This window comes from Fundulus heteroclitus, chromosome 5, assembly GCF_011125445.2.
Source record: "Fundulus heteroclitus isolate FHET01 chromosome 5, MU-UCD_Fhet_4.1, whole genome shotgun sequence".
NCBI lineage: Eukaryota > Metazoa > Chordata > Actinopteri > Cyprinodontiformes > Fundulidae > Fundulus > Fundulus heteroclitus.
Genome location: NC_046365.1, coordinates 26,692,071 through 26,714,135, shown reverse-complemented (window position 1 = coordinate 26,714,135; position 22,065 = coordinate 26,692,071). Strand labels below are relative to the sequence as shown.

General features: G+C 38.0%; 1 protein-coding gene across 4 annotated transcripts; it reads left to right on the top strand.

Annotated features, from left to right (window-relative positions):
* Positions 1-707: 707 nt before the first annotated feature.
* LOC105929218 (heme oxygenase 2) lies at positions 708-20,071 on the top strand. 4 transcript variants are annotated; one of them, XM_021318720.2, is made up of 8 exons: positions 8,707-8,725; positions 9,086-9,171; positions 12,551-12,591; positions 12,690-12,807; positions 14,826-14,993; positions 15,102-15,425; positions 16,043-16,163; positions 19,544-20,071. In XM_021318720.2, the coding sequence occupies exons 3-8, from the start codon at positions 12,575-12,577 to the stop codon at positions 19,654-19,656; spliced, it is 861 nt and encodes a 286-aa protein (XP_021174395.2). In that variant the 5' UTR covers positions 8,707-8,725; positions 9,086-9,171; positions 12,551-12,574; the 3' UTR covers positions 19,657-20,071. The 4 variants fall into 4 exon arrangements, with proteins under 4 accessions (XP_035993214.1, XP_012722358.2, XP_021174395.2 ...); XM_036137321.1 differs by lacking the exons at positions 8,707-8,725; positions 9,086-9,171 and adding an exon at positions 708-839; XM_012866904.3 differs by lacking the exon at positions 9,086-9,171 and having other exon boundaries at positions 8,640-8,725.
* The last annotated feature ends 1,994 nt before the right edge of the window (positions 20,072-22,065 follow it).

Below are 22,065 nucleotides of genomic sequence, written 5' to 3'. Positions count from 1 at the left end.
CTGACAAACAGGCCACATGACAAAGGGTATGAATACTTTTTCTAAGTCCTGCATTTGTTCAAATATGGAACTATTTCAGGGACCTTTTAATAGTCTTTTTTATTTTTCCAATGATTCTATGATCAGAAACATACATTTTATGTGGCGATAACACTTTATTAAGTTTCTTCCCAAAGAGTCAGCCTGCAGCATGTCTTTAGAAATGCTGGCGATGGGATGAATAATCTGCGATGAATAACTTTCTTTGAGCCTATAAGCTTCCTGTTCTATTCATTAGAAGGCCAAGTTGCCTTTAAACGGATCAGAAAACAATAATTTATGCCCCAGAAACAACATAATTATTGACATATATGATAAAGTCTAGATTTCAAGCATATATATATATATATATATATATATATATATATATATATATATATATATATATATATATATATATATATATATATGGTGAATGTCATGATGCAAACGTTACGCGCCACTGTATGCCTACACTTCATGTCAATATGTACTGCGGCCATTAGTCCCATCTGCCAGCTTCAGAAGTGGCTTTTGGAGACAGCTGCAGAGTCTATAGGGAACTTATTTTTGGAAGCAACACTGACATAACATGTCTGTATAGGGCACCTGTAAACATCACATGGGTATAGAAATAGCGTTTACTCTCTGTAGGCCCCCTTGGTATAAAAAGGCAGCTGCTGTGACACAGTTTGGCCTTTACGTTAAAGCTCAGCCTGAGCTCGGATAAACACTTTCTGGTGCCTTGTGGTTGTCTCTAAGGCATCCCGACGACTTGCCTTTACACATGGCGCTACGAGCGAGAACAATTTTTAATCAGGGTGAGTGACTTTTTTACATGCTACTCACTTTTGTAGAGCTCATAAAACTACCTCCTAATTATTCTTTATACCATAGCTTTGATGTGTTTGATGTGATCAGCTTCATAAATCAATATTTAAGCCGAATGTTGCTGTTTTTCAGGGTTGTTTTATTAGTAAGAAATGCCTACTGGCTTATAACCCTGTATTTGTCTTTTAAGGCATTTTGTAACTGTTATGGATTTTTTTAAGCCTATGGGGGAGTGAACCAAGTAGCACCTGATATTGTTGCTGTGCGCTACAGCCTTTTAGACTATAGAAACAATTTTTTTTTATCAGATTAGATTAGAGACAAGTCATTGGGATTTGTTTAAGAATTGCATACATGCGTTTTTCTTTGTTTTATAGCATGTTTTGTGGTTTACAAAATCACAAGATTTAAATTTAGCAAGAAATATAAACCCTTCCAAAACATAAACCACAAAGAAATCAGGAATTTAATAGATTTCAATTTAAATAATTGTCTTTAATTGGTACAAGTCGGCATTCTTGCTAAGGTATTTATACCTGCCGAACCTTTTCAGATTTCATCTCATGACAACAAAATTCCGGGAATTTAATTGGGATGCAACCAAATGTCATCAAAACAAATCTAATCGGTAGATCTAATCCACCTGTGTGTAATTCTGTACCGGTCTAAATCCAGCTGTTCACTGAAGCCACTGCTAGGGAACAAACAGCTATAAGCAGCATCATGGAGACCAACAGGCACAGCAGAGAGGTTAGAGAGTAATCACCTAAAGAAAATTAGGTGATGAAACAATATTCAAAGCTCTGAACATTAACACTGTTAAATCACAAAACAGAAACTGTGTGTGGCTTAACCGGAAACCTGCATCAGGAAATTAACACTACATATTCACACCCTTCCTCACATGAAACGCGGTGGTGGCAGCATCATGCTGAGGGGATGCGTCTTTCTACAGGGGCAGGGAAACTGGTCCGAGTTGATGGGAATGTGGATGTTTAAATAACAGAACAATTATATATCTGGCAGTTCAAAAAACTTTAGACCCTGGATAAAGTTCCCCTTTCAGATAGTTGTTGATCCTAACCATGCAGTCAGAGCCAACAGGTTTAACAATACTCATGTGGAAAAATGTTCTAGTCCAACATCCTAGGACTTGTGAGCCGTGATAACAATGTACTGCCCACAATAGTCAAATCCTGAACTGCTTTTCATCATTGTAAAAAAAAAAAAATCCTCATTCACACATTCTGTGAAAGATACAATGTGACAACTTAATCGACCTCGTCCACAAACGTCATGTTGTATACCATGCTGCTGTCCACTTTGTCACTGGAGCTTCATTTAAAGGGAACATATCATGCTTTTTAATGCCTTTTTACATTTAAATCATTCAGTTCTGGTCTATTTAACTGCAATGCTTTGGTCTGAATTTCTTAGTTAATATCGCCCCCAAAGCCCCTCTTTTACTCCTGTACTGAGGTTCATCTGACAGCGGCTCGTTTTAGTGCTTGTTTCTTTAAATGCAAAGGAGGCACTTCAGAACGAGCCCCTCCTCCAGCTCGCAGAGCATCTCACTCCACCCCGTTATGTCATTTTTGTTGTATGTATTGAGTTGTGTGGGTTAATACACCCAAACAACCAAACATTTTTACTTATCCGTTTGTAGCTTCGGCACCCTTCAGCTTCGACTGCAAAATTGGAATGGAAAAAAAAAGTTTTTCAATAATAAAAATGCCAGCTTTGCAAAATCGGATGGCTGGAAGTCCATGAATTTGTTTGGTAGCTCAGCAGCAAATACTGTGATGTTATTATTCACAAAATGTAATAAAAAAAACAGAGAAAACGAAATGGCTTGAAAAATATGACCCAAAGAGTATTTAAAGATATCTAGGTAGTCTACATCCAGATTTCCTGAACTCATAGAGACTCCAAGTACACAACAAAATGTATTTAAGGGCTAAAAAACAGTGAAGTTTGTACCTTTAACACTGCAAAAAGGGAACTAAAGGTAAGTCAAATTTTCTTCAAATTAGTATATTTTTCCTCGATTTGCGCAGCTATATAAGACTATTTGCCAATGGAATGAGTATTTTTACCCCTAAAAAAAGATAATTAGATACCCTGCACTTGAAATAAGATGTATAATAAGAAATAGTCTTAATTACCTGCTTAAATCAAGGAAAAATATGCAAATTTCGATAGAATTTTGCTTACTTTTAGTGCCCTTTTTGCAGTGAACACTCACCACTCCTTGTTGAGTTGACCTTCTCTCTATTCTCACAGGCAAATCCTGGTATTTGTTAATTTATAAAACCCTCGTTGGTAAACCCCCGTTACATCTACTGTCACTTCTCAACTTTCACAGCTTATGTCGCTGTGTATGCTCTTGTAACCTTATCACGCTCCTTGTCCCCAAAGCCCGTACCTCATTTGGTCACACTCCTTTTCCAGTTTTCTGCTGCAGTTGCCTTGAATCGTCAACAACAGACACGAAAATCTCAGCACATTCATTCTACTCTCCTCCTTCAAAGTCAATCAATAGTACCCTTGCCTTTGCTTTTAGCCATTTGTCACTTTTAATCTATGTCATCCTCTGGATGTGTATATATTTTATACTACGCTCCTTTTGTTATTTCTGTCTCATTCTATCTTTTTTTATTCTTTTTTTTTTTTGCTCCTAATTTGTGTCTGTGTTGTCCAAGGGTATTCACCATGCAAATTGACTGAGGGCATAAATTGCCAGTACAGTAAGCAGAATTTGTTTTTGTAATGTGATAAAATTTCAAACAGTTGTTGGGGGTGTAAATACTTTTTAAGCCACTGAATCTTCTGACAAATCCAGTGGCTAAATTATGGTTTAGGACATCCATTAAAAATGAAAATCTGATACATTTTATTAAAACAGCAACGGCCTTCTCAGTGGGAGAATATTGTTAAAGGAAAACCCCTACTGTATAGAGAATAAACAAATAATGTAAATTAAATATAGAATTACAGATATCTTTTGAAACAACAAAATATGTATATAGTTGGGATGGGTTAGAGGTCTAAATTAAATGTGAATTTAACCATAACGAACAAAGAATAGATTTATATCCAATAAAGTGGTTTAAAAAAAGCATAGAATACCAAAATTTATTTGGATAATCCTGAAAATAGTTTTTCTTCAAACCCAGAAGACAATTCATATTCAAGCGGTCCTCCGAATTTGCTACGCTAGCGTCGCTGGATGCAGCAGCAGTGGACGCATCAAAACCTCCAAATTTAGAAATATTTGCGTTGCTTGACAAACGATCTGTAGGATAACCTTCAGCGGAGACAGTGGGTGTCAGCAGATTGTATGGCTTTCTGTGTCAAACGTGATCCACTATAATTAGATGAGTTCTTAACTGGACACCAACAGCCGGGAGAGGCTTTGAAGGTGGTATAGGTGACAACATGAGGAATATTTATGTCAGTTTTGTTTTAGGCCTGGAAACAGGGCGGGAGACTGCTTTAAAAAAAAAAAAAAAAAAAAAAACAGACATGTTTATGATCAGCAGTCATTTAGTCTTGACAGCTATGGCTTTATATTTCATGCATCGCTCTGCGGAAAATAAGACGCTTGTTCTTTAACGCCAAAGCCGTAGCGTCAGAGCAGTTCTGAAATAAAGAAATTAGTGAGTCAGACAGTAAGTGAAAAGGTCAATAAAGCCAACAAAGAGCTACCATATGAAAAATGATGAAAAAAAATTTATTTATTTTACAAAGAAGATGTAATAACATAAAATGTAAAATAGCATAGCATAGCATAGCAAGGAAGAAAATATTCAGAATCTTTTTTTTTTTTTTTTTTTTTTTTTGCTGCCATATGCCCTCTCTGCCAGCTTTAGAGCGAACCCTTAGTGACAGCTGCAGTCTGTTCAGGAAATTTATTTATAACACTGCACTGACAAAACTCCTGTCTGAAGTTCTTGAAATAGTTCCGGCGACACTCAATAACTCGCTAGGGTGATGTTAACTAGCAGATAGGTATAGAAATAGACTTCATTAGCAGAGTACGGTTACACGAGGCAGCCACTGTGAACCTGTTCCCATATTGGCAAATGCCAGTGAAGAAGTGTCACTATGATTGAGCACAATTTGAAAAGAGGACACCCAACTGGAAATGACTTTGAGCACTATTTGGGCGAGAACTCCCTTGCTGGTGAGAAGGGTGGGCCTTTAACTTAATTCATGGGATCAGGTACGATTTAACAGTGTTCCTGCCAACATTACTGGTGTCGCCTCCGGCTGACAGGTTCTGTTTCCGTCCTAAAAGAGGTCAAAGGTGAACAATGCTTGGAATAGGTTCTTCGTGATCGAAAATGACAAATGCTGGCAAGTGAATGCTGCGGAGTTCAAAGTACATACTTTATAGTGCTATTGAGGGGCTCAAAGCTGCATTTGGCTTTACTACTTGTTCAAAAGCCAAGCGGATGACTGAGAGTATTATTATCTTCATTTCACTCCAAAAAAAAAAAAACATATATTTCTTTTGCCAAACATTAAAGACCTCAATATCAACCCACTGATGAAACAATATTAAGACCTACTTAAAGTCCTCATAAACATGTCAAATGGCACAGACAATTAACTAAAGCCTATTGGTGTACAATTTCACTGTCCAGTATTTTAAGCATCACTCATAATGAACATCTCACAGAGAACCTCCATCATCTGGAGATTGAAAGAGTATGCAACTGCAAATCTAGCTATGCACTGCAAAAACAGGACTTAAAATCAATCAATCAATCAATCAATCAATTTTATTAGTCAACTGCAATTTAAAATTGCAGTTGAAAAATAAAATAAAAATTAAAATAAGTACAATATTCTTAAGATTTGTGTATTTGTCCTTGATTTGAGCAGGTAAATAAGATGATTTGCCAATGGAACAAGATTTTTGACCTTAAAATAGGAACAACTCATCTCCATCATCTTATTTCAAGTTCACGATGTCTAATTGTCTTGTATTAGGGGTCAAAAATACTCATTCCATTGGCAAATAATCTTATTTACCAAGGAAAGCACTGATCACAGCAGCAGCCAGGAGACCCATGGTTACTCTGGAGGAGCTGCAGATATCCACAGCCCAGGTAAAATAATCTATAGACAGGAAAACTGTGAGTTGTGTGCTCCACAAATCTTTTAGAAAGGAAGTGTCTTCTTCTTGAATAAAAACATTGTTCAAAGAAGTTTAGTCTGAAATGTCGTCAAATGCTACACAAGGTACTCAGCAAACATGGAAGAAGGTGCTCCGGTGCTTTGGTCAGATTACACCAAAATGTATGTTTTTGACCAACCCAAAAAGGACATGCATGTAAAGAAATAAAAACTTTGCATTACCCTCAACACACATTCCCCACGGGGAAATGTTAAGGCAGCAACGTCATGCCGTGGTCATTTGTTTCTTCGGGCAAGGACAAGGACGCCAGTCCGAGTAAGTGGAAAGATGAATGGAGCTAAATAAAGAGCAACCCTGGAAGAACATCTAGCAGAGGCTGCAAAAGACTCTGTAGTGTAGAGAGGGTTCACCCATCAGCGGGACAACAACCCTTAATGCGCAGCCAGAGCTAAAACAGAATGGTTTATATCAAAGCGTATTTGATCTAAGAGTGGCCCAGTCAAAGTCTACACCTAAATACCACTGGAAAATAATTCTCACCAAAGCTCTCAAATAAACCTGAAAAAAACCTCTGCTATTTTGCAAAGAAAAATGGGCAGAAATGTAGTATCCAGATGTGCAAAGAGATATTCCCTAAAAGACTGGCAGCTATATATGCAATGAAGGGTAGTTACACAGTTTTATTTGTAAAAAATAAAATAAAATGAAAGTGAATAAACAAATTCACAAAATACGAAAGTTCTGACCTGTGGCCATTATTCCCCTTAAAACTTGAATTCTGAGCCCAACCCAGCTGTATCTCGTTCCGCATTGATTTAGTCCATGCCCTTCTCTTATTATTGAAAACAAGAGGAAATCCCGCACAGACAGGAGGGGTTCCCTTCTGTGCAATAAAGTTCCAAAATACAGTGCCAAAAAATGAATCAGGAATGTGATAAACAACAAAAAAGGGAACAAAATGCTTGCATGATAAATGTGTGATTAACAGGATTTGGCATAGCCGGACAGTTGGTCACAGGGTGCAGTGTTTGTAGCTCAACAACTTATCCTGGTCACTCTGTTATTAATAACCTCTTTTACAAAACACGCTACTTAGGCATGCCTTAGATTATTACACATCGGTTCTAAAAGCTGCAAGCAGCTTCCTACATATTGTTATTGACTAATGAATCAGAGAAAAGAAGCCAACATATTCATAAACACAGGAAGTTGTATTGAATATGAAGGCAAAATCAGTCATGCTGCTATGGAGTCGAGGTCAATGTAATATTGTTGATCATAGGAAGCTTGTCTCAGCTATTAACAATGACAAAAACAAACAGAGGTGGGGTGTTTGGGGATGAATGTTGTGTTGCAGGACAGCAACAACCGAAAGGTAGGATTTTCCCTCTCTGGACTTCGAGACATGAAAGAAGTACTTGGAGCTGCCAGCATTCATTTCAATACACGGAGGTGTTGCAAAAGAAGAAAGGGGGAAAAAAATAGAAAATCCCGATCTACTGCCTTTGTTCCTTTTGTTTATATTTTCAAATGTTCTTTTTAGATCCTCCACCATTCACTTAACGGTGGAGAATCTTTTTTCCATAGTGTGACTAAAATGACTAAAAAAAATGTCTCCAGTAAAAATGAGATGTAAAGGTTAACAGACCAAGAATACTAGCAGCTGACCATGGGCAACAATTGTTGAGTAACACATATGCCTAACCTATGGTTAGGACATCTGTGAAATTAAATATAACTGAATATATATATATATATATATATATATATATATATATATATATATATATATATATATATATATATATATATATATATATATATATATATATATATATATATGCAATAAATTTGCATGCAAATATAGTCATGCATAATTTTTATACCATATAAAATGCATAGCTGGAAATAAAGTGCATTGCACCTCTGCGATCTGACATGCAAAAGCAGACGCCATGTGTTACATGGAGTCTAGTGACACCTGGTGGCCAAAACCAGCACGAGCAACGCAGCGACGCAGTTCATATATATACATATACTGTATGTACAGGGCCCTGCGACAGACTGGCGATCTGTCCAGGGTGTACCGGGTGTACCCCGCCTCTCGCCCAGTGAACGCTGGAGATAGGCACCAGAAACCCCGCGACCCCATGAGGGATTAAGCGGGTCAGAAAATGGGTGGATGGATGTATGTACAGGTGATAGATAGATAGATAGATAGATAGATAGATAGATAGATAGATAGATAGATAGATAGATAGATAGATAGATAGATAGATAGATAGATAGATAGATAGATAGATAGATAGATAGATAGATAGATAGATAGATAGATAAAATCTGAACAATTATAAGAAGTCACTAGGGCTTATATATACTACCATCAAACACGGAATGCAAATAGACTATGTCAAAAAAGTTGGTCATTATGTCTTATAGGAGGATATGAGATAAAGGAAAAAAACATACTAAAATTAGCTTAACCAAATATGGTTATCTTAAAAGTTGTCTACCGCCCACCAATACACAAGTCCCGCCTTTTTCCCACTGGGAAAAATAATTTGCGCAATGTTTGACGTATGACCAATCACATTCTCCACCTTTTCAAGCGAGTCTCTGATTGGCTTGTTCTCCTAACAAGTTTACCTCTTGACGTGATTTATGTTGTGTTAGGGACGTGCTAAGCAGGCATAACATTACTTATTACTCATCTCCCCCCCAAAAACCACGGTAAGAATACATTTTTGCATGTATTCGAGCTGAAAGGGCTTAAAAGCGATTCGCATGTTAACAGATTACTAAATTTATTCACTAAACATGCGAGACGAGGTGCGGTGTCAGTTGTCTAGCTGCCTCCTCAGGTGTCAGCTCCCTGTTAGAAACTGTCCCTCCATTTGTCAACTCCTTGTTAAGGGCTGAGTGCTACACTGCAATCAGTTCTCACTTTCGCCTGACTTCCCATCTAATGACAATATGGAAAAAATATTATAGGGGGACGGCACAATAATATTATTTTATTTTTATTTATTTATTTATTTGGTTGCATATTAATTGATAAATTTGCTGTATTGACGTCTGAAAATGGATCAGTCTAGAGGGAAATCTAAATCCTCTCGCTGAGGAGGCTGGTAATATCTGAAAGAAGTCACCCAATGATGTGTATGGATTATATAAATGTAAGTAAGCATGGCAATAATCGTCTAAATCTAACCCACTCACAAATAAGAGGAGTGCCGTGGATTGGGTGTTAGATGCAATCATTTCTCTCAAGGTCTTAATTACTGGATAAATATGCCTCGTTTACACCGAGTATTGGATAAATCACTGGTGATGTCACTAACAGGGTCTTTGCATGGCCTGCTGACACCTGTAGGTAAGATAATTGACTTGTAAAGGTGCAACAAAGCCTCTATACATTTGTTTGCTCCCCACTAGCCCTACTGGAAAGCCTTGCACCAAATGTTTAGGCAACGCGTTTAAACGGACAGATTATGATTTGTTTTAAAATGCTAACAGGTTTTCATCTGTGCATAAGTAGCCCTGTATCACAAGGCAATATGCTTACTCCCATGTGTATTATATTTCAAGCTGCTTGTCATATTTAACAAAAGTACCATTTCTGGAGGTGCCCTTGTTCACCCTTAGCACCTGTTCCTTTCAAATATCAGCTGTGGGTGACAGGAGGCAGTGATTTCTGACTGTTTTCCAAGTCTTAAAATCGAGTGTGACTTTAACCAAATCTGCTTCAAGAAAAAATATCGGCGTCGCTTTTAACCTAGATGAACTAGGTGCACACGTAGGAGATGACGTGCCGTGTCAGTTTTTAACTGTCCTCTAAAATATGTCTGACATGGGGTTGGGGGGGGGGCAGCAGGGTGTCATTGAGGATCTGTGGGAACAGCCCTATAAATTTGCAGCCCTCCTTCCACAAGGTGATACGCCATCTACCCTTAATGCAGTATTTTTTTTTCCCAATAGTTCATGTGCAATTTCCACTCCATTTTAGTAACCGTCCTCTCAAATTTCAGCTTCTTGTTAATGGGTTGGGTGTTACGCTGCAAACGTTTCTCGCCGGGTCTTTATTTAGCATTTCCATACGACCTATTGGAATCAGGTCAAATTTATTGTTGGCTGGCAATGAGATGACACCTGAAATTTGCATTAGCCGGTACTTGATATAATGATATTTGAGAATCGATACAGTGTGTGCCATTCGGAAAATGAAGTCCATCCTGGTTAACTTTAGAAAAGGTGGGACTAGAAAGACATTACAAAACACTGGAAAGTCGTGCCAGAAACTGGTCGGGGATGGCTGCCAGAGGGCCGACAGCAACGCAGCAGGAGCTTCAGGATTTTCCGTCAACTGCTGGTTGTGTGTAACAGGTGACAACATCCTTCTGTAGTCTCATGATCTCTTAGCCAATGAGTGGGGTTGCGAAACAGAAGAGATTTCATCCAAAAGAAACATCCAGGCCAGTGTAAAATGCTTGAGTGAGAATGGGTCACAATGTTATGACATTAAACGTTTTAAATGAAGACTCAAAAGGGTTTTACAGTATTTGGTTAAAACAAAACATTTGCCAGAGGAAAGCCGTGCCCACAGTGGAAGATGGAGGTGGCAGCATCGTGATCTGGGATTGCCTTTCCTTAAATGTTTATTATAAAGGCAAATTTAATTGTAAACTGTTCCAAATACCACAGTTTGGATTCAAAACCTTTATGGGTTTGCTATAAAGATTACCATTACTAAGTCTGAGCAGATTTTTGAATGGCCTTGTCACAGTTCAGACTTAGACTTAGACAGACTTAGACTTAGACATCTTTATTTGTCATTTTGTATGTACAGAGTGCATACAGAATGAATTTTCGTTGCATACAGCTTGTAATTAAAAAGTAAACAAGATGAGTAATTTCTAGTGAGTTTGGTGGCATTTTTTTATGAAAAATGTCCGCCAGTGGTCGGAGCTGTACGCCTAGCCGCTGCCCTAGAGTGCAGCCGGAAGTCCTATGGACTATGTTGGTTGTATAAACTGAAAAACTTAGTGGATAAGAGTGATTTGAAGACTTTGTGGAAGGTAAATCAGGCAAAATGACCAAGACCGGACAGAGAAGGCTTGATGCTGACATTTTATTTAGAGGTTCTTCAGTATAGCATTGGTTCAAGGTCTTGCACTCTTATGCAACTTCCCCCCCCTCCCCCATTTTAACAGATATCTTTGGTTTCTCAGTTGGATTTTTTTGGGATAAATATCCAATTTAGTTTGGAAACGTTTTGAAATGATGCATCTCCTAAAACTTGCCATTCTGACGCCACTGTGTACATATCTGAGAGCCATTGCATGTAGAAGATGATGCACACTGTCCTTTTGCCCTTCACCCCCATCTCCCGGAACCCCTTCACCTTATCACACAGTTTTACTGTATACATTTACATTTTCTAAATGTCATTTGGTGACCTCCAACACATTCGTTTATTCTGGTTGCTGGCCAACTAATAATGATCTATACCTGCTTATCGTGGGGGCGGGGCTGGTGCTTATCTCCAGTGGCTGCTGGCCAAGAGGCGGGGTGGACAGGTCACCAGTCCATCACAGGGCAACCCAACTAATTATGCTAATTGTTATTGATCCAATCAGATTCTCAGTTGGTAAACAAACCTCTAATCTAAAATAGAAGAAAATTTAATTGTAGCGTTGTGCAGATATTTTTTGTATGCGACAGCAGCAACCCTGTTACTTCTGGGTGGCTACGGGGTGTCAACCGTCTCCTCAAATGTCAGCTCTCTGTCACGAACTGTCCTGTCAAACATCAACTCCTCGTTGATGGATTGGGTGTTAGACTGTAACCATTTCTCAATACTTTTTTTAGAACCGCCATCGGGATAGAAGTAATGTAGTGGATCTCCAGGATAACGCCTCACGTATATTTGAATGAGAAATGGGCCACGTTTATGCCTGATAATTGGTAAATCTACAAGGAAATTTAACACTTTTATTTTTTAAAAAGCAACGGGACTGTCACAAGCAGAGTTCTGACAAGATTTATAAACTTCAGTAAAATCCAATAGTGGAAAATGAAACTTTTTTGAGTTTAATTTTTTCAAAAATTTGACTTTTTAAAATTAGTGTTTCAATGCATTTCTAGGTTACTGATAGTACTGAAAAGTTATCTAAACAGAAACTGTTCTTGTCCTTGCCATTGTTATACATGACAATATCACTGAAGTATATACACATCCTTCAGTGATATTTAACATTTATCTAATTGTACTGTCACAAGTTGCAGTTTGACCACATGCTTCTTGTAGCCATCAATAAGACGCTGTTATAATTTTACAGAAATATTTAAGTAGGGTTTTTTTGTTATTTATTTATTCCACCTTGTAAGAAGACTGTAAAAAAAAATCTGTGTAAAATGGATGACTTTGTGTGACCTTTTGATTGTAACGTACAACACAAATTTGCTTTTTTTGTCAGAAATCAGTATCGGAATAAAGAGTCTAAGGTTAATTTTATTTAATTGTTACATGTTTTTTTTATCTCTTGTTTCCTCAAGGTGGAAGCTGTGTAAAGTACAAAGATGGACATACAATCAAGGTACAGGTGATGCTTTCAATAGTCGGAGGTTTCATTCTCCACATTATCACGATGTTTTGAGGTTCAAATGCCGGTTCTTCTCTTTGTGTTTCGACAAGTTCGGCTGACCTGTCTGAGATGTTGGCTGCGGGTACCAAGGAGTCCCACACCAAAACAGAGATTTCTCAGCTGGGCAGAGACTTCTACAGAGGCATCGTCAAGAAGGACATCCTCAAGGTTGGCTTCTAAAGCATTTTGAACTGGTGTTGAATGAAAATCGCTCACACAGTCCAAACGTTCTCATGTTGAGAATTGATGAGGGACAGTCAGTCGTTGACAAGATTCCCTCTTTTGTCAGTGAAACAGTTCGGTCAAATCAATTTAGGGAGGACAAAAATCTGTCCTTCATTCTGGAAGAGCCGTCTAGCATAGCAGCATTTACATTTTAGCCATTGACAGGTGTCCGTGGAATGGGCTTTCCACATCTGATATCCCATTATTTATATTTGGAGAGCTTTAATGTCAAAGGAACACTTTGTAACCTTTTTATGATGTCAGCGGGTATTATCTATGCGTGTCTATGGGTGTCAGCGATGGATTAAGCTCTCCACACAGGCTCGATGTATTTGCCTTGTACAACCATGGTGTTAAATAAGCTTTTGAGCTTGCATTTTTTACTCAGTTACGGACCAATGCAAGTCAGTGGGAAAGAAATGCAAATGGAGGGGAAATAAAATATAATTCAAAAATAAATTCTACAAACAACATTTTGAAAAGCAAGTCATCCTTTTTAAAGTAATTGCCCTTCAGTCAACTCTCTGCAGAGCCGCCATTGGCTGCAGCTATAGCGCCGCAGGTCTTTTGGTCGTACGTCCCAACTAGAAACTGAGCTCTGTCAGATTGGATTGGAAAGCATCTGTGAGCAGCAATTTTCCAAGTCTTGCCAAAGATTCTGGGTTGGATTTAGGCCCAGATTTTTAATGGGCCATTTGAATCCCCCACAAATGTGCTTTGATCTGAACTGTTCCATTGTCGCTCTGGCTGCATTTATGGAGTTGTCGTCCTGTTGCAAAGTGAAAGTCCGGAAAGTCTCAAGTTTCCCTGCAGCCTATGATTTCACTGTATTTTGCTCCATCCATCCTCCTATCAACTCTGAGTAGCATCCTTGGCCTTACTGATGAAAAGCCTCCCAGCAGCATGATGCTGCCATTACAGTGTTTTACCCAAGGGAGTGGTGCGTTCAGGATGATGCATACTTTTAGTTTTCAACCTCTCATAGTTTTCAGCATGTTGGACTAAAGGCGGGATACTAGTCAGATTCAACCAGAGCACTCTCTTCCACATGTTTGCCGTGACCCCTCATTAGCTTGTGGCGAATTGCAGACAAGGTTTCTTTCAACTATGCTTCTTTCCACTATTTGTTAAAGACCAGAGTGCACACCTTATGGTTGTCGTCTTAACAGATTCTCCCTTGAAGTTTGTGGTTGTAATGTGATCAAATGTGAAAAAGTACATCAAGTTCTTGTCACTTGATGCATCAAAGCTGGTGAACATTCTGCTACTGCTGGTAAATGATGGCCCAGGGTATTACTTCTTGTCAAAACCCCAAACAGGCTGGAATCAAAACCACAGCTTTTAATTTAGGGTGTCAAAGTGCTGACTAGGGCCGAACAATAATTTAATAACAATATATATCGACAGATAGACGTGTGTTCCAATAGAAAGAAAGAGTCAATTAAAAATTCAATAGAAGAACAGTTTTCCTTCCTTTTGCATTCTTGCCAATCGTGTAGGTTAATACCACAGTCATTACATCACCCCAACCAATCACAAACGCAGACCCAGGAACTCTGTCTCCAAGCTCCGCCCCCTTCGAAGAGTTCAGAGAGCATGTGTTTTCTTATTTAAAAACTTGCAATTTTGGTGAAGGAATTCAGTGTTTGTGTGTTTTTTATCTAACACTAGGTCTTTAAGAAACAGCATGATATGGCAAGGGCTGCACTTAAAATGTATCTTTTGAATTCTTTAATAATTATTGATATTGATCATTATCTATCATATTTATCGATATGCTTTATTTCTATATCGTCCAGCCCTAGTGCAGAACATGTAAAAATTCAACTTGGTTGGAAAACGTCATAAAATTGTTTTAATAAACATTGTGAAGGCCATAACCAACATTTTAGAAAAAATATAGCACACTTTTATATTCACCTTTAACGTACTTTTCTTTCTTCCTCTTTGCACATGATCAGAAAGGCATAGAAGCTCTGTACTTCATCTATTCGGCCATGGAGGACGAGCTTGAGAGGAATAAAGACCACCCTTACATCGCGCCGATCTATTTTCCTACGGAGCTTTACCGCCGCGAAGCCCTGGCCAAGGACCTGCAGTACTTTTATGGAGCAGACTGGGAGAGCCTGGTGAGCAGGAAACACTTTTTACTCAACAGACTGACAGTAGTTACCTTTTCCTGGTACTTACTTGCTGAGAGTGTTTTTCACTCGGCTTTTATGTTTTTTCTCTGTCAGATAAGCCCCTCTGCAGCCACAAAGCTTTGGGTGAAACGGATCCACGAGGTCGGGAAGAAAGACCCGGGGATGTTGGTGGCCCACTGCTACGTCCGCTACATCGGAGATCTATCAGGCGGACACCTCCTCAACAATGTGGCCAAGAAGGTCCTGAGGCTCCCCTCAACGGGGGAGGGTCTTAAATTCTACCAGTTTGAAGGAATCACCAGCCACAAGGGCTTCAAGCAGCTTTACCGAAGCAAGCTGAATGAGGTGGACGCGGAGATGGAGACCAAAATGAGCATTGTGGAGGAGGCCAACAGGGCCTATGGCTATTCCTTGAAGGTGAGTGAGCAGGCAGGATGCTCATGTGGTTTTACTGCTTGGCATAGGAACTTGTCCTTGAAAAGATAAGAAGTATCAATTTAGGTTTGTTACAACTACCAGCAAAATAATTGCCATTCAAAAGCTCCCCCTGTCTGATGTCTGGAGCAGACAGATTGCGAAAAAGGCCAGAATCATCTAGGCAGCAGAGACCAACCCATTTTAGAGGAATTGGTTCTCTGTCCTTCTGGGCAAAGTTACATGTTGCCATATGTCAGGTGCCATTGCTATAAACATGCATTCGTTTAAATTGGAATTAAAGCTCTTGATCTACTTTGGCCAAACTTGGAACATTTTAGAGTCTTTTAACAGTTTCATTCTTTTGTTTTAATCCTTGTTATGTTTTGATCATTATTAAATGGGAAAACGGTGCTGACCTTTGTGAGTTATGCCTTGACTGTCTTTCAACTGTTATTGTCTCACAAAAGTTCCTTTTGTGGGACAATAAAGACCTAAACTAATGACAAATTTATTGTGGGAAAAACATTAAACATGAATGTAATGGCAGGTTTGTTAAAGTTAGATATAGAAGAGGTATGAGTAAAATTAAAAAAAAAACATTTCCTTTCTTGAAACAGGTCATTGCAGAGCTTGAGGAAATTGGAAAGAGCAGCAAGGAAGAGCCTGTAGGTTTAGGACACAGTCATGCAGGTGCCATGGGAGATGATGCCAAGTGCCCGTTCTCTGCAGGGACAGCAGGTAAGAAATTTTTGCTTCTTAAAAAAAATTATTATATATATTTTTTTATTAAAACGGGAGAAGGCTACATCATATGTCTGGCATATGGTGATAAAAATTAAACAGAGTATAAAAAAATCGTGCTATCCGGATTAAATAACAAAAGTATTAATTTTTTAAATGCTAAATGCTTAAAATAAATTACTCACAAAGACTTCAGAACTTCAGGTTGAAAGTTATAGATTTAATCAGTGAGAACCCTCCGTTCAACTTTAACAATGTTGACCACTCAAACCTTTTTTAAGTGATTTACATCTTTGTGCATCTCTGTTAGCCGTCATACCAGTTATCACCACAAACTTTAATATGGCCCATGGGGATTTTTTTTGTAACAGACAAAACAAAGTTGTGCATTATTCTGGTGTGAAAGGAAAAAATATACACAGGTAAAAAAAAAATAATTACCAATTAAAAATCTATAGAATGGGGGTTAGGTGCATTAGTATTTATGCCACCTGAGTTTATACTTGATAGAACGGGCTTTTGCTGACACCTACAAATCTGCCAGGGTATGTGTCGACGTACAGAGACGTTTTACAGCTCCAAAGAAAGTCAGATTGGATATAGAGCGTCTGTAAACACTAATTTTCATTTTGCCACAAATCTTTCTGTCTTATCAAGGTTTGGACTTTGACTAGACTATTCTTACACATGGATACGCTTTGGTTTAAACCATTTCATTGTAACTCTGGTTGTATTGGGGATTTTGTCGTACTAGAAGGTGAACTTCCACTTTAGCCTGAAGTCTTTTGAACCCTCTAAAAGTTTTGTTTTTCCCATGATCACCCATGTTAAGCTACCAGCTTCCTTTTCCCGGCTAAAGATAATACTCCCCACACTTTGATGCTGCCAATACCATGTTTTATCTTGAAAATTGTGGTTTCAGACAGATGTGTAGTTGTAACGTTCCTCTTCTGACAGTGTTTTTGATGTAAGCTAAGCACTTCAAATTCTGGTCTATGTTTCACTAGAGTACCTTTCTCAAGAGGTTGCTTTGCCCCCAACATGACTTGTTGGAAACATGGCATGTTTAACATGTACACCGTATATGTGTTTAACAGTTATATAGTACCATTGTACAACATGGCTGCCACAGCCAGGAGGGATTTCCCGAGTCTCTCAGTTGTGCAGCGCAGAAGTTTGAGCTGTTTGCTGAATGTGCTCCAATGGCTCATCAGCTCCTTGTAAAATTATAGCATTTTCAAAGTTTGCTATAGGTTTAAAAAGCTCTCAATGGTCTCCTACATATATTCCTGAGTTGCTGGTCCGGTAAATTAGATCCTTTGTTTGAATACTAAGATTAAACTACAAACGGCTCTTTTTACATTCAATCTTAATTCAGGGTATCAAAGTAAAATTGGTTGAACACTTTTCAAGCTTGTATTTGTTTGAAATGTTTTGATTTGTGTGGGCTGCCCTTCTCAAAAACCCGGCTATGTAACTGGAGAGGCGCAGATCCGTCACTCAGAAAGTCATGTGACCTAAAGCGCCTCTTAAACAAGAGAGCTACCACATGCTAGTGGCCTACAGGGGAGCTAAACCTGGAACTGGTTAGTGGTCATAAGTTACATATTGCTGCTTTAAAGTATTTGGTTGTAATGTGACAAAATATGGGAAAGATTCAAGGAGTTTGAGTATATTTTCAAGGAAATGTCTCCATCTAAACCAATTTACCTTTGTAAAAAGTAATTGCTCTCCTTCTCAAATTATGAATTAACAGAGATTAAACCCCTCCTTTTTTTAAACTGAGTTTAGTTTCACTGAACCCCCTTTTTCAGAATCAGAAATTACTTTATTAATTCCCATAGGGACATTCAACTTTATCTCAAAGCTTCAAAATCAAGAACAAAATTTACTCAAAAAGACTGGATGATCCCCAAGGCTTTAGTGAGAATATTCTGTGGAATGATGATCCAAAAGTAGAACTATTTAGAAGGTCTTATTCTGTTACTTCTGCCCTAAAACAGAAGTTGCGTTTGAAGTATGATGGTTTGGGTAACTTTTTTGCTTCAAGGCCTGGATGCTTGCTGTAATTGACGGCACCATGGAGTCTACTCTGAATAATAATGTCAGCTCATCAGTTTGTGACCTTGAGCCCAGGCATACTTTTTATCTTATGCTGCAGGACAATAATCAGCAAGTCTGCCCAAATCAAAAAAATAAACGTTTTGTAGAGACCTATTAAAAGCCCTGATCTAACTCTGGTTAAGATACAGTGGAATGACCTTAAGCAGGCTGTTCATGCTCAAAAACATGCGGATGTAGATAAATTAAAGCAATCCTGCAATGGAGAATTCACCAAAACATCACATTTATATTCAGAACTATACAGTTCATCCAATCCCATCATATAGAAAGACTCAAAGTCCATTACAAACATTCAAATTCAACCATAGTAATTAAAGCAGTCAAGTTTAGTTTGTGATCGGAAATGGTTAAAAAGCTTTCTACCTGATGAATGCTGCCGCAATAGATCCTTTATGTGCTTACATTGTTATAAGCTGTATGCAACGAAATTTCGTTTTGTATGCACTCTGTACATCCAAAATGACAATAAAGTTTGTCTAAGTCTAAGAGAGACAGTGTTAAACAGAAAAGACAGACTCAGGCCTGTCCTCTATCGAAAGAGAACTTGAAGGTACGGCAGCAATATTTCACCTTCAAGAAGGTTTCACAGCTAAACACAAACCCTCTGAAGAGAAAAAACAGAGAAAACAGTAGATGCAAAAATGGAGAATGTAGCAGAGTGAGGGAAAGTGGCCAGCATGTCCTCCAGCAGCCTAAGCTCATTGCAGCATAACTGTAGAGATAACTCAGGATAACCTGACTCCCTCCAACTATAAGCTTTATCAAAAAGGAACGTTTTGAGCCTAGTATTAAAAACAGACAGGGTAGGAGCCTGATAACTATTGTTTCACTTTCAGAAGCTGTAGCGAAGTGCTTTGTTGGGAGCGTAATGACCAATGGAAGTCTAATATATGATGGAGCTTGATTATTAAGAGCTTTATGTGTAAAAAGAAAAATGCCCTTCTCTTTAATCCTGAGCCAAGCTGAATTTAAAGAAATGTGATTTCTTCTTTTGATTATCACCAGAACCTTCACACTGCAGCATTTTGGATCAGCTGACGGCTTTTAATTGGACTTTTTGTATTTCTTTGTTTGATTTATTACGATAGCCCAACTTCGAAGAAACAAATTCATGAACTATCTTTTTAGTGTCACTCCTGGACAGAGCATTTATATTTTTTGCAGTATTGCGGAGGTGAAAGAAATAAGCCTCGCCTCGTGCTTTATTTATTTACCTGAACTCTGACTTTCTTCTCCCTCTTCCCTGTGTACAGGTGCCGGTGAGAACGCCAACTACGTCAGCCATATATCCAATCAGCTGGCTCTGGCCGCCTTGGTTGCCGTCCTTGCTGGGTTCACAGCGTGGTACGCGCTGAGGGCTCCTTGAAGAAAGAAACTTGTCCACCCTTTATTACAAATGCCGCCCGTCTTTGTCCAGCAAATGAGACATCAGTTTAGTATTAGCATTATATTAGCACTTTCAGGGCACTTATTTAAGCTCCCCCCTTGTGGATCATGTATCTTTTGGCTTCTGGTGCTGTAGTTCAGAAAGCAAACAGCTTTCCTGATGTTGCGCATGTTGTGTAACAATGAATATGCTTGCAATGTGTATGCCGTGGTCAGCCTGCAAGGAGTGTTTAAAGAACCCGAGAACCTTGAAACGGTTCAACCTCTAGCAAGGAGACTTGCTGTATTTCATATAAACTGAATTTAAGATTGTGCAGAGGATGTGAGGCTGTCTAAAGATGCTCTGTACAAATGGTTGTGTATTTGTTAAACAATAAACACGTTAAATGTCACAACAATGGCTCCTGAATCTTTATGGTATGCTTCAAATATAAGCAAACATTCAAGCATTTCTACTGTACAGAAGAGGCAATTTATATACAGTATATATTCATTGGACTGTGGGAGGGAGCCAGAGTTCCCTTAGGTAGCCTATGCATGCATAGGGAGATCATGCAAACTTTATGCAGGACCTTTATGTTGCAAGGCAACAGTGCTTACAACAGCACATTTATATATTGCAAACATAGATAAACATTTTGGAACATTTGAAGAGCACGTGTTTGTTGTAATCATGATCACCATTATCACCATCATCACAGAAATTGTCTTTGTTTATGTGTCCCAGATACTTGACTTTATGCACCACTTTTAGCACCTGATCAGAGAAATAGAATATTAGTTTAGCAGAGTTCATCCATATACAAGTTAAAGGGAATATGCACAATTTTACCACCCTTCCAAACTCTATTAGTGCAAAAATAGGAGCAGAATTCCTCTGCATAGTCTGGTGTGCATACCAATATTTCAACATTCTTTTTAGATGTAAGGGGACACCTCATTTGGAGGGTTAAGGGGGACGATATTAAACAAAAAAATTTATCATGAAAGAAACAAATGTACAACGAAATGAAAATGTAATATTGAAATGTAGAATGAAATAAATGCACTATTAAATGTCCCATAAAACCATTAAATGTATCATTAAATGTACCATGAAATAAATAAATGTACTATGAAATAATGAAATATAAAATAAAATAAAAAACAGCACCATAAAATGTTCCATTAAATGTACAATTAAATGTTCCATTGAATAATTAAATGTACAATTTCTTTATTTACACAATTAAATAATAAAATGTACCGTTAAATTCTAAATGTAAACATAAATATTTAAATGAGCCATTAAATAATTAAGTATGCCTTTTAAATTATGACATTAAATAATTAAATGTAATTTTTTGTTGAATTTATTTGAATATACATTTAATTACGTGTTTATTTCATTACTTTATTTTACATTTTATTTCATGGCACATTTATTTATTTCATGGTACATTTAATGATACATTTAATGATTTAATGGAACATTTAATGGTGCTGTTTTTATTTTACATTTCATAGTACATTTATTTATTTCACGGTCTATTAACATTTATTTATTTCCTGATTTATTAATATATTTAATATTGTCCCCCTTAACCCTCCATAACCTCACACTATGATTTTCACAACAATGTATGTTGTCTATGTACGAACTTACAGTTTCCTTCCGTGTGTGAATATACAAATCTTTGTAGACTGATGCCAACAGAATCGCTTCATGTTAAATGCAGGGAAAACAAAGCAGCTGGTGGTGGACTTTCGCAGGCGCAGACCCACCTGACACAGGTGAACATTCAGGGAACTGATGTGGAGATAGTGGACTCTTATAAGTACCTAGGTGCTTACCTGTACGATAAACAGGACTGGAGGCTGAGGTCTTTTGGAGTGCTAGAGGTGCTCCTGAAGACATTTGACTCTGTGATGGCATCAGCCATCTTCTGTGGTGTGGTCTGGTGGAGCAGCAGACACTTCTTGGGGGTCTTGAGATGATTTGATCCTGATGTGCTAATACGATTTTGTATTTATTTGTGAAACTGATACCAAAGTATAACTTTACAAGATGCTCAACATTCCTCATTTTAAAACAGGAGGAAGTCTGCATTTTTTGTAAGAGTTATAATTAAAATACTTTATTCTCAATCTTATGACTTTATTCTCATAATATTATCACGTTATTCTCATAATTTTCCCCCAAAAAAGAAAAGACATCACACTCACCAAAAGGGTTCAGCAGTCTCTGGCGCTGTTATTTTGGGGGTCGCAGGCTGAAAAGTTTGGGAACCCCTGCTTTAAGGAGCACTTCCTTAAGTTGTTCCTCTTAGCTGTTAGGTTATAATTTCTGCTGGTGTTTCTACACTGTTTTTCCATAAGATGCCATATTATCAATAATTGTGCAATACTT